This window comes from Solanum verrucosum, unplaced genomic scaffold (assembly GCF_900185275.1).
Source record: "Solanum verrucosum unplaced genomic scaffold, falcon-dt-bn FXZP01000051.1, whole genome shotgun sequence".
NCBI lineage: Eukaryota > Viridiplantae > Streptophyta > Magnoliopsida > Solanales > Solanaceae > Solanum > Solanum verrucosum.
The window spans coordinates 1630623-1644467 of NW_026020110.1; the positions used below are offsets into that span (position 1 = coordinate 1630623).

At 30.1% G+C, this 13845-nt stretch overlaps 3 protein-coding genes across 3 annotated transcripts in view; 1 reads left to right on the forward strand and 2 right to left on the reverse strand.

Moving 5' to 3' along the window:
• The window catches only part of LOC125825309 (protein phosphatase 2C and cyclic nucleotide-binding/kinase domain-containing protein), a 532052-nt gene that overhangs the window by 205262 nt on the left and 312945 nt on the right, over window positions 1–13845 (reverse strand). The window lies entirely within an intron of this gene.
• Window positions 1382–4280, forward strand: LOC125825318 (uncharacterized). The gene is made up of 5 exons (XM_049504661.1): window positions 1382–1626; window positions 2089–2187; window positions 2556–2742; window positions 3703–3804; window positions 4100–4280. Exons 1-5 carry the CDS (start codon window positions 1405–1407, stop codon window positions 4183–4185), a joined length of 696 nt encoding a protein of 231 aa, XP_049360618.1. The 5' UTR covers window positions 1382–1404; the 3' UTR covers window positions 4186–4280.
• Window positions 9862–10863, reverse strand: LOC125825359 (uncharacterized). The gene is made up of 2 exons (XM_049504700.1): window positions 10668–10863; window positions 9862–10610 (listed from the first exon to the last, which is right to left on the reverse strand). Exons 1-2 carry the CDS (start codon window positions 10861–10863, stop codon window positions 9862–9864), a joined length of 945 nt encoding a protein of 314 aa, XP_049360657.1.

Here is a 13845-nt window from a genome sequence, read left to right on the forward strand (position 1 = left end):
TAAGAGAACTATTACTAACTTTCTTAAATCTAAATCTTCTGATTTTACCATCTTGATATAAATATGCAGTTTGTGCAAATAGTGAAGTTGATATCTTAATAGGAACTTGCCCCAAATATTTTTGATGTTTTTCGTTTCAATAATATGCAGGAACAACAAATAGTAATATTCAGGCACTGAAAAGTAGATTTTTTTTTGTTTCTAACGGGTATCTCCAACCCTACACTCTATTTTACTCTCCAAATATAAAGTTCTCTATTTTTCCAGACAACCAACTCCAACCCAATTCTCTATTTTACTCTTTAAAAAAGAATCTTCTTCTCTCTCCTCAATATTATATTATTATTTCTATTTCATTTTTGTTTTCATATTCCATAATATAAATCTTTTCTTTCTTTTTTTCCGAATAATCATCCTATATAATTTCATGTAATATAAAATTTTAATTTTTTGAAATTTTTTATTTAATATTAAACTATATTTTATTCTAAATTTCTAAAGAACAACTATGAATAATTGAAAAAAGAAATCAACAAGCACAACCACAACTTCTCTAAATCATACACTAATTCCTTTTCGAATATCGTTAAATCTAGAAACGACCTACCGGATTACTAAATTATTGTTGTGATTTTTAAAATTATTATGTTATCCATTGTATTGTATTGTTATCTTGTATTTAAATTATTATGTTATGTATTATATTTTTAAATTAAAAAATTTATCTCATCATTTAAATTTTGTGCATTCTTCATGGTGGAAATTAATAATAACATCAAATTGTATCACAAAGTGACGAAAATTTAAAAAAATATTAATTCGAGATGAAAGTAGTATATATAAAATATAATATATATTTTTTAATCTTATATTACATTTAAAAAGAATTGTAAATATTAGAGATTTAATTAATAGCTTTATATTAAAAAATAATATGTTAATTACAAAATAGTAGAAATAATAATATAATATTCAAAAAATGAAATAGAGAGTTCTCTATAATTGGAGAGTAGAGGATAAAATAAAAAGTGGTTGGAGAGGACATTCTCTATTTTACTCTCCAAATATAAAGAATGAAGAGTAAAATAGAGTAGGGTTGGAGATGGTCTTAGTTGATCGTCCCTTTAACTAAATCATTCATAACTTGAATACGTTGGTTCGTTGAAAATTGTGGCTTATATAGTTGAAATACGTTCCAACAATACTTTGTTTATAACAAGTTTACTATGTTGGGCCCGGGCTAATCCCTTCTAGTAAATGTAGATGTCACAATTGCCACTTGTGAAAATTAAATATGAGACTCTATGTGCAACAACTTCCCTGGAGTATATTTAGTTCCAAGGATAACTTGCTTAACACAAAAGAAAGCTAACTCTTCTCTTGTTTTCTTCTTTAATTTTATATATGGAAAATTACCAATATGAGAAGAAGCCCAGAGTTCTCTGCCTCCATAGCCATGGAAGTAGTGCTGAAATATTGAAGAAAGAATTGGTACTTGGTTGGCCACAATTTTTACTTGAGAAGCTAGATTTGGTGTTCTTGGATGGACCTTTTTTACTTCAAGATAAAGTGGATGCTCATGACATTTTTCATCCACCCTACTATGAATGGTTCCAAGCTAATAAGGTCCTTCTCCTTTATTGATAATTTCCATTTTCTTTTGTAAATTAAGCAGGTTTTATCTTGAAATATTCTAAAAAAAATTGCCTTACAAACAAAAGCTAGAACTTGAGTCTGATGAGCAACAAGAACATAAGTTCTAATTTATTTATTTTCTATAAGACATAATTTATAATCAATTGAGTAGGTTCATAATTTATAATCGATTGAGTAGGTTCATTGTCTTGAAATATGTTAAACTTATGTCAATATAAGCAAAATTGGCGAATCCAATGAATAGACTGAGGGTTCACTTGAATTTATAAATTTTGGCTTAGGCAATGTATATGTGTCAAGAATATCTACTAAATATGAACAAATACTTAAGTATTTTACCAAGAAAATTTATACATGTTTATGAATAGATCCATATTTTATGATAAATGAATAATATATGTTTTCATTGAGTATCTTAACATTATATTGTAGGACTTCAAGGAGATTTACAATTTTGAAGAATGTCTTCAATATGTTGAAGCTAACATGGAGAAGTATGGACCATTTGATGGTGTTTTAGGTTTCAGTCAGGTAAGTCTTATTATATATTATTATTTCCTTATTGGATTAATTCTTCCCGGGAGAAGTATTGGAAAAACTCCTGAACTTTTTGCAAATTATTAGTTTCATCACCGAACTATTGACAGATAAAAAGTCGAGAAAAGTGTTGAAAACATCCCTACAGTTGACGAGAAATTAGGGTGTATTTCACTCATGTTGCAAGATGTGCTTTTAAGTTCAGTTAGTCAAGTAAAGAAATATTTATAAGGTTATCAATACAGGATGAAACTAATTTAGGAGTGTTTTCAATACTTCTCTCATTTTTATATAATTATATAAGTTAATCAGAAATTTCATCATTATATATATTTCTTTATGTGATTTTAATATTTGTTTAGGGAGCAATTTTAACTGCATCAATGCCTGGAATGCAAAGGGAAAGAGTGGCTTTGACCAAAGTCCCAAAAATAAAATTTGTGATCATAATAGCAGGGGCCAAATTTGGAGGACTCGAATTTGGATGTCCCAAGCTTGCTTCTAATGCATTTGCATCTCCAATTGAGTGTCCATCTTTGCACTTCATAGGTATTTTTCGTGGATAATTAAAAATACTTTTTTACTTGAGAGTAATTACAAATCTATATTTCATGACATTTCTATTACTCTCTCGGACTACATAGAAATAGAATTGCTATTATTTCATCTTCTTAGTTCTTTGGCTTCTTTTTCGCCGTTGATTATTTCTTCACTGTCATCGGTGAAGTCAATACGTCGAAGATGAGAAATGTTACAACTCTTGTTTCTTCTTCATCATGAAAGTGGGTGAAGAAAAGTAATTACCTTCATGAAAGGAAAGATTATTTTGTTTGTAAGAAGCAAATAAATTAAATTATTTAATTATAACATAAATATAATAAAAATACTTCTTACATTTTTTTTGCTTCTCATTCTCTCAAAGAGATTGAAATGTACTCTTTATGGCAACTTAATACTTAAGGGATTATTTATTCCATTTTAGAGTACAAAGTTAACCGGACCTCTCCATAAAGTATTATAAATGTATAGTTGGAGATATGATAATAGCTATGACCCATTTTACTATTTTTTTCTTTTATATTACCTATATTCCATATACATAAAAGTTGAATCTCTAATTTTAGGGCTACAAAACCAAATTTATATTTGTTATAAAAAATAATATAATTGAAGAAGAAGATTGCTTTGAGGCGTGAAGAATCAATTTTCTTACAAAGAAATTGCTCGTATACTTATTGGGAAAATACGGACAAGCAATTCCCTCTAGAATACAACAAAACCCTTGTATATAACTGTAGATTTATTCGTAGGCTACTTTCAGAGAATCCTTATACCTATAAAACATAAGAGATGACCTTTCATAACAACCATGTTCTTTAATGAACAAATAACTTTTCATAATAGTCATGTTCTTTCATGAACAAATTATATGTCTGTTCAATTTAAGACACCTCTTTCAATTAATTAATCGTCAGTATGTACACCTTCTCTTGTTTTTGTGTTGTACAGGTGAAAAGGATCCACGCATACTAAATGAAGAAGAACTTGTGGGATGCTTCATGAATCCTGTTGTGATTTATTACCCAGAGGGTCACAAAGTACCAAACCTAGGTAATTCATTAAAATTCCTAATTGCTGTTAAATATGTTTTTTTTAAGAGGCAGTTACTAGTAACAATTATATCTTTAGCATTCTTTGTAAATGATGCTAAAACCTATAGAGACATTAGATCTAATGACAATTAACTAATGTCGGTCTTTATTGATTTGTATATTTATTATCGTTAAAAATTGTTTTTGTGATGTCTCACATGACATATACAAGCTATCTCTCTAGCTATAATGCATCATAAATTTTCTCTCTTTCTATGTAAAGATTATAATTATTTTCTGTGTTTTTCTTTCAGATGCTGAAAGTATAGAAACTGTGATAGAATTCATCAACAAAGTGAAGAAAATCAAGATGCCATTGCAGGGAAACTCAAATTTGTAACAACAAAGTTAGCAAATGTAATTTGTGATTATATATTTAAATTTGAATCCATTTAATTTGAAGACAAGTTAATAAATTTGCCCAATAATCTTTAATTGGCTTTTACACTTTTGATGTAATAACTTAAAAAAACTATCTTTGCTGTGAAATTTTAATTTGGTATTATTATGTTGCATTACTATTTGGTATACTTATATGAACTATAATTTTTAGTACTATGCTTAGGTTCATGACTATTTTACAACCTACCCTGTCTTTTCCTATATAGTATTTTTTTCATGTGCTATCCCGCCCTATTTAAGTAATTATTGCCCTGTCCTTCCCTGTTAAGCATGTGCCCCTGTCTTTCTCCATCTCTCCCTATTGCTGTCTCCATTTTTGTTAAGAAAAATATTGGCTAGTATACATTTTCAATACAAGGAGATTTTTGTTGTACAAGTGTAGTTTAATTGATTATAGCAATTTATTTGCTATGTTTTTAGTATATAAGTGACTTTAATTTTGCATTTAAATATTATTTTATTGTTAATGTATAAAACTTAAAATTTATAGATTAATGACATTTTCCATTTCCTCTGAGCCATGGGAAAAAACTTTTTATGCAAAAAAAAAAAACGAAGAGGTTATTTATTGCCAATTTAGAGTTTAAGTAATCATGTTGTGCCATTTATTCAATCTTATTGGGAAAATTTCATATATGACAAACAAATTTAATGAAATAACGCTCTATAGGTATAGTTTACATAATTACATTCTATGAGTATAGTTTAGTTTGCTATGAAGTTTTAATTTTGTATAAAACGTTTTTTTTGTTTTAAATTTATACAATATTTTATTTTATTTTTTAAATAAATGGAAACATGAGTGCTAAATACGATAACAGTAAATTTACATAATCCCATGATTCAAGCTAAACGTCCAAAATCAAATATTTTCCCAAAAAGAGTTCTATAGCGATAGAAAGACCATACCAACTTGTTTCCTCATACGACTAAACCATCGGATTAATCACTATTTTTGTATATTCAACGCCAAGTAAGATTTCTTTGAAGGAAGCTTTGTGTTTTGAACTGTATGAAAGTATACAATTGATTTGTATATCATATAACTGAAATTTTGAATACATTTTTTTTTTGTTTTGTTGATTCTAATGGTTCATAAAATTTTCTATTTGCTTATACAAGATTAGATATATCGTATATTAACAATTCTATTTTTATTTTTTGGTTCAAAAATTGAATGACGGAATTTGCATATATGATTCGACAAAAAATGTGTGCTTTAATTTGATACAAATAAAAACCTTTGTAAATTTTACTGTATATACAGTTATACAATTTTGTATATTGTTTTATTCATAATATTGTATATATGTAAGTAATCATGTAAAATTCTTATACAATGTATATGTGTAATTAATTGTATAAAATTAGTATGTCAATTGTATGTATGAATCGTGCATAATTCGACAAAAAGGGTGTATTGTAATTTGTTAATTTTTGGTGTAATCTGTTTGTATATATAATTGTGTAACATTTGTATATTGTTTAATGTTCATACTATTGCGTCTCTCTCTCTCTCTCTCTCTATATATATATATATATATATATATATATTTGTATTTGTATAATTTTTCATATTCTGTATGTGTGACAGGAATTGTGTGAAATGAATTGTATATAAATGCATTGTATATAATTATTTATATCAATTTGCAAATTAGTAACTTCGTATATGTATTATATTTGTATATGAGCATATGTAAAGGCGTATAAAATGAGTTTCTTTTTTATTAATAACTAGTATACGTACCCGCGCTTTGCGCGGATATATTAATTTTTTGATTATTTTAATTTCAGAAAATATAAAATAGTTCAAATATTTTTACACGTTTGTCATGTATTATTTTTATGTTGTATTAATAAATTATTATTAAATAAATTTGATTTATAAATTAATTCTTTTAAAAATTAATATATTTAACTAATACATACTATTCATATTCATAATTGAATAACCCAACATATATGTTACATGTCTTATTTTCTTTAGCCTTTACTTTTTGAAGAAAAACATATCTATCTTTATTTTTTTTTAAAACTATCCATATTTATTTTTATAATTATTTAAGTTTGAAAAAAGAGATTTAATTTTTCATGTTTGTTATTTTTTTTTTCTATTGCATGTCTGTTATTTTGTGTTGGAGATAAATGGTTTATTGTGCACCTATGATTTAGGAGCATGTTTTTCGGATAACTTATTTGAAAAAAATTGTAGTAATTTTTAATATGGATAAATATTTTGATTATCTATTGGTTTGTTTTTTTTATAAGTAAATTTAGCAAGTGACAATTTACAAATACTCATCTAAACAAAATGACTACCCTGGACATAATGCCTCAACTTCCTCTTTTCATTGATCCTACACCAACTTCCTGACGTATGCTGCTAGCTTTGGTATTAGGCTTGCTCGAAAATAAGTCTCTTGTATGATCACCCGTAGTATAGCATCTACTGATCTTCCCTTCGATTGAAATATTCTCCGATTTCGCTCTTTGCCATACATATATAGTAAACAGTTGTTGTCATGGCAATTTTGTACACTTACTTGTTCCTTTACAATTTCTAATTGCCCATTCATGTATCTCCCTTTGCCACACCATATTCCCTTTCGGTATAGTTTTCCATCGTAGTACTTTCTTCCAAATGCTTCACATTCCACTGTTTCATTACAGATATTACACAATGCACACAGTGGCGTGGTGTTCGACCAATCCTGTCTCGTGTTGCCAATCTATCACAAATTGCTAGTTTGAATATGAACTTCCATTTGGGTACACCCTGATTGTTTAGGATCAACTTTTGGAAATTGGCCTTGGAATGTGAAAATTGTCCATTTGTTGAACGTCTGTCATATTGTATCCAGCTACCTCAAAATATTCCCTAGCTTTAAACACTTTTTTAATCATCCACGATGCATTCTTTGGACTTGTCTCCCATACACTTCTCCCTTTTATGTAATATGTGTGGACCACCCATATTATCCACATCTTCTCCTTCCTTTGACATAGTAGTTTACAGATTGTTGCTTGATTCCATAATTCAATGTTTAGTCCCCCTGTTGACAGAGTTTATCCCATGCTATTAATGTTTTCTTTGTCATTTCCGCATCGCCAGTCCACAAGAATCTCCTACAAATAGCCTCTATAACCTTGACTATCTTCTTTTGTATAATGAACACCTGCGCCAAAAATGTTTGAATGGAAAACAAAACGCTTTTGATCAGTTGTGTCCTTCCGGCATACGACAAAAATCTTCTAGTCCAAGATGTAATACGATTCAGCATCCTATCAATCAAAGGCTCACACTGGGTAACAGATAGTATTTTAGAACTTAGTGGGACTCCTAAGTATCTAAAAGGTAATTCCCCTTTAATGAATCCCAATTCCTCCAATATTTTCTCCTGTACACATTGTTTTACACCCCCCATGTATACTGCACTTTTGCTCTTGTTAGCATATATATAGTCCGGAAGCTAACGAGAACTGTTTAAACTTGGCATTCATAGCCCTTACTGATTGCACATCTCCGCCACAGAATAGTAGCAAATCATCCGCAAAACTTACTTGTGTCACGTTGAGCTTTGCACATCGTGGATGAAACTTGAATCCTTTCACACCTGTTAGGGATTGTAATGATCTACTAAGATACTCCATAACCATAACGAACAGAAAAGGGGAAAGAGGATCCCCCTGCCTCAGTCCTTTCTTAGCTTGAAATGGCTTTGTCACCACTCCATTAATCATTACTGTATAGCTCACTGATGTGATGCAACTCATTATCCATTTCAGGAAGATTTGAGGGAATCCAAGCTGTTGCATTACTTGCTCAATGTAGCTCCATTCAACTGAATCATAAAGTTTTTGCATATCCACTTTTATCATGCACCGTGGTGATATACCTTTTCTTCCATACACCTTCACTAGTTCATGACTCATTACTATATTATCCATAATCAACCTTCCTGGAACGAAAGCACTTTGGGAATTGTCTATGATGGCGTCCATTACTTCCTGCATCCTTGTGGTTAGAATCTTTGATATTACTTTATACAATATAGTGCAACAAGAAATGGGCCGAAATTCCTTAACAGACAAGGGATTCTTGATCTTTGGAATCAATGTGATCACTGTGCAGTTGATTGCTCTGTATATCTCAGTAGTTTCAAAAAATTGCAATACAGCATGTGTGACTTCCTCTCCAATCACTATCCACGACTTCTTAAAAAAATGGGCGTTGAAACCATCACACCCCGGGGCTTTATTATCATCTATTCCCATAAGAGCTTGTTTTACTTCATCCTTGCTAACTGGTCTGATCAGCAACCTTTGTTGTTCCCTACTTAGAACTTTTCCCCTTTTCATAACCTCCACATTCACAGCAGGTAATGTCCTCGCTGCTGTACCTAACAGACCTTTATAGAACTTTAAGATTTCCTCTTTGATAGCACTATCTGTTTGTAATAGTCATCCATCTTCTGTGATTAATCTCCTTATTTGGTTTTGTGCTTGTCTGTTTTTTAGGCATGCAAAGAAGTATGAGGTGTTAGAGTCTCCTATTCTCAACCACTGTACTCTGGATTTCTGTTGCATTATACTTTCCTCAACTAGGATCCACTTCTCTAATTCCTGTTTCAATTGTTCTCCACATGACATTGATTTTGGCCCCTTGTAGGATCACTGTGGGTGTTCTGGTAGTTTCTCAAAGCCACCCGAGCTGCAATGATTTTCTCTTCAATATTTCCAAATTCCTTCTTTGCCATGTTCTTCATTACTACCTTCATTTGCTTCAATTTGAGCCAAACCTCATACATAGTTTTTGCTGCGCTTCTTCTATTCCAGCTCTCCTCTACTTCTGTGATAAAAAATTTATGCTCTGCCATGTAGTTATAAAATCGAAAAGGCTTCGGACCCTTTCCATCATGTTCCTCCATTTTTACACTAAGTGGACAGTGATCTGAAAAGTGGGGTTCCAGGATTACACCCTTTATGTGTGGCCATTGTTGAACCCATTCAGCATTAACAATGATTCTGTCTATTTTGCTATGTGTGTGGTTGTTTATCCATGTGTACTGTCTACCCACGGTTTTCATTTCAGTCAGACTATTATCAAGCAGAAAGTTGTTAAAATCTCTAGTTTCAGAATCTGTCACTTGGTTGCCATTAAATCTATCATCACCTTTGCGTATGGCATTATAATCACCCATTAGCACTAGAGGTGCTGCAGCATTGTTGATCACTGGTTCTAAGTCACCCCATAAGGCCCTCCTATCTGCAATTGTGTGTAACCCATACACTGCTCCAAAGTAAAATTCAGTGTTTGATTTTATTCTAGTACAATACCCAAAGACAAATTGTTGGTGCACAACATCAACTCTAAAGTCGATGATAGAGTAGTCCCATAATAGCCAAATCCTTCCCCTCCGATCAGCATTGTAGTTCGCAGCCCATCTCCATCTATCCCCAAGCTTCTTTATGATTTTTGGTGCTCTCTCTTCTTTGACTTTGTTTTCTAGTACAGCAAATAGAATAACATTATTTTCTCTACAAAATGCCTTCATCTCCTTTTGCTTATACACTTGATTCATGCCTCTTACATTCCATGCTATTATGCTCATTAAAATTGAGTTTTGTGTTGCGCTACTTTTCCTCCACTTTGTTGACCATGTACCCCAATCTCCTGCATTATTTCCATATGAGTAACCTGTGTAACAGCTTGTGTAAGTGGTGTGAATGAATTAGATGTCTCCAGTCCCTTATCCATGTGCATACCCACTCTCGTCGCATCTTTACTTGCAGAGCTCTTCATTGTTTCCTGCCAACCGTCATTACTAGTGATCTCTGGCTCAATAAGTTGTGTTATTTCCCTTCCTTGCGCATCAATGTTGGGATTGGTTGGTGGGTCCAAAATTTGTTTCATCTTCCATTCCTTTCTAGGTGGTGCTGGGTTAACCTGCTCTTTTCTAGCTTGCTTCATACCTGTATCTCTCCATGTGCTGCAATTGTGCCCTACTTGACAACACTTTTGACAATAGACACGACGCCAGTCATACACTATCTTCTGATCAATAATTTTCCCCTTAGGATCCCCGATTTTGATAGCTTCCGGCAAAGGTTTTGCTGCATCCATTTCAACCAATATTCGTGCATATGATATCCTATCAATGTTCGTCGTGCAAGCATCCGCATATAGTGGAGTTCCGAGGCCACTTCCGATTTTACTTAGGGTTGAGACACTCCACCAATTTAGTGGTAGATCCGGTAGTTTTACCCAAATTGGAACAGCATTCAGTACTTCCTCTTTGAAATTAAACTCAGCAGACCATGGGTTAATAATGATTGGTCGATTGAAGATATTGTAAGGCCCTGCCAGCAATACCTAATCTCTATCACTCACACTATTGAATTTAATCACAAAGAAACCTTCATTGTGGTAGAACACCTTTGGTTTCATCACAAAATTCCACTGGCTTGCTACAAATCTTTCAATAGCTCCAATTGACAGTGTGTTGCCTACCACATAGAGCACAAATGCCTTTTGCCATTTCTCTTTTATAAGTACTTTTCCCTCTTGTATGATCGGTAGTATATAGCTTAGATTCATCCCCTTTGCTGTCATTTTGTTTTGGTCAAACAGTCCCACCCATGCTCGTCCATCCTCATTATGCTTTAATTCAGCTCTGTCCTTCTCCAGTCATCTCCTTCTCTGCTACTGACAGCACCTCTTTCACTGATGCTCCGTCATTATTCCATACTGGACTCGCTGCGTGAGTAGTAGATGTTGATAATTTTCCATTTTCTATTGGCAATACTGAAATTATTTCAAAATTTACTTTGAAATTTTTTTTTCATGATAAAAGTATCATCTTTAAATACATTAGGTGAAGAAGTTCTTAATCAGTTACCTTAATTTTAGGATTCCATCATAAAACTACCATACCAAATTTTAAAATTGTGCTTAATAATTAAAAAAAAATAACTGCAATAATAATTGGAGATAAATTAATTATTTTAATCATCATAGGTAGGGGTGTTCATGGTTTGGATAAAAACTGATCCAAACCGAAAAATCAAACCAAACTGATTAAATGAACCAATTTAATTTGGGTTTTGGTTTGGTTTGGTTTTAGATTGTTAAGAACCGATAGTATTTGGTTTGGTTATGATTTTGTTCGAAAAAAATCGAAGAAATAACCGAACCGAACCAACAAGTTTTATACATAAATTTTATTATTACACATACATAATATATTATATTCATAAACAATTTTAAAGATTTTATATATGTTTCATCAAAATTTATTTATAATTTACTTATGAAAGAAAAAATGTCCAAGGTGAGAACATTTTTCTTAATGGTCTCATGTATATGAGTGTCTATGGAAATTCTTTGTGAGACTGAAAATGTCATTGTCTCTTCCTTCTATGCCAAAATAGTGAATTTTGAAGTTTTTATTCAGTAAATTCAATGATCGAAAGTTCTGTAATGCCAATCTTTTTAACTATTTTTTTGTTTGAATGGATTGTTGTCACTTTTTCACGTTTTGAATGAATTGTTTCTTTTATTTTTATCAGAGGTGTATGTAGAGGGGGTGCCGTGGGTTCACGTGAACCCATGCTCCCCTCTCTAGATCATATATAGTAGTGTTATATTTTTTAAAAAATATTTAAATATAGATGTGTGAATCTATGTTCAAAGTATCATATAATAATACGATGATGATTAGGTGCACCTCTCTAACTGAGGATATAAATTTAAATCTTATATCTATCTTGTCTTTTTGAGTAACACCACTCCAAGTGGTTATCAATGACACTTTTGACGTTTCAACTAAAAAATTTTTTTGTATTTTTGCCTTTACTCTTTCAAAATTTTCAAGTGTCTTACATTGAAAATTCCTAGAAAATTAAGCACTGTAAATTTTTTATATAATTAAATCAATTGTGTATATTAAAATTTAAAACTAATAGTATTATATATTTTGAATCTATAGTTTTTAAAATTTAATGGTTCATATTTAGAACCTAAAAGTCAAATGATCAAATTTATATTTAAGATACGTTTCTTCGTAATCGTACACCCATCTAGCCGAAATCCTGGATACGTCTCTGATTTTTATGTATGGTTAATAACCGAATAATCGAACCAAACCGAATCAAAATCGAAAACAACCAAACCAATAAATATATATTATATTTGGTTTGGTTTGACTTTGATAATTTTAAAACCGATTAAGTTGATTTGGTTTTGATTTTGACCAATAACCGACTCAAACCAAACCGTGAACACCCCTAATCAATCACAGGAGACAAAAACCTGCCTTGTAGTTGCTATTCAAAAGGGGTAAAAAAAAATTCATGATTTACACTTTTCTAGTAACCATATTTAGTGAATTTGCAAATAAATAAATTTATTTTTATTCTTAACAAAATCTAATTTTCTATTTTATTAATTTTTTGTTAATCAGTTTTAAGAGTTCGTGTATAGGTGGAAATGTTGGAAAGTTGTAAAACCGACTATTTAAATTCTAATTGTAAATAAAAGTTTAATATTAGAAAAAAAAAACATGATAATATTTATTTAGTAATTCAGTTTTATATTCACATTTTATTTAAATATTTTTTAAAATTTTAAAGCGGATCATTTAAATTTTTATAATTTTTAATCGTTATGTTTATATAAATTTTTATATATTTTTTTAAATGGTTATATCACGATAAATTTAAGTAATTCTTTAATAAAACTTAATTTTTAAAATTTTAGTTTAGAATTTACTATGATTTCAAATTACAAATAATTAATTTTAATAAGGAAATTATTTTTCTATGATGCAATAAGATTTTAGGAATTCTATTTTGTGACTTTTGTCTTATAAACCATAAGTTATAAATCTATCCAAACATGCTCTAATAAAAAAAGATAGAATTATCAAAGATATCCCATCTATAAGACAAATAATAGTTTTATCGAACTTTATGGGAAAACGTAAATAACATATGTTTAAATATCATACTCTTCACAACAATACTACTTAAAGGCCATGAAATAAAAACTAAACTAAATAAACAAAGGCTTAAAAGACTGGATAATGCGTGATCCTTAAAACTAATTAGGCCAACTAATTAATTAGTCTAAATAGAAATGTTAAAATTTAAGATTATAATAAATATAAATATTATCCTTAAACGGTTATGATTAGTTTTAAAACTACATATATTTTGTTTCTAATTTTAAACTTATATTTTTAAAATTAATTAACCACTCTCAATTCAAAATTCAAAATTTAAAATTTAAAAATATTATGTAACTCTTTAAAAAAATATTTTTTATAATTTTTAAATAGTTTCTTACTTCCTTATTAGAAAGTATCAAAAAAACAAAATCAACACACTAATTATTCGACTAATTAAAACTAAAGCATCAAACCAACAAACTCAAAATATACTACTGATAACTTCAACAAAATATTGAGATCATTTCATGATTGTTTATATAATCAAATAAAAACATACGTTAAAATTTTGTATTAAATTTATGATCATGACTAATTTATCTTACGCTAAGATTAAAAATCTATATTAAAAAAATAGACATGAATTA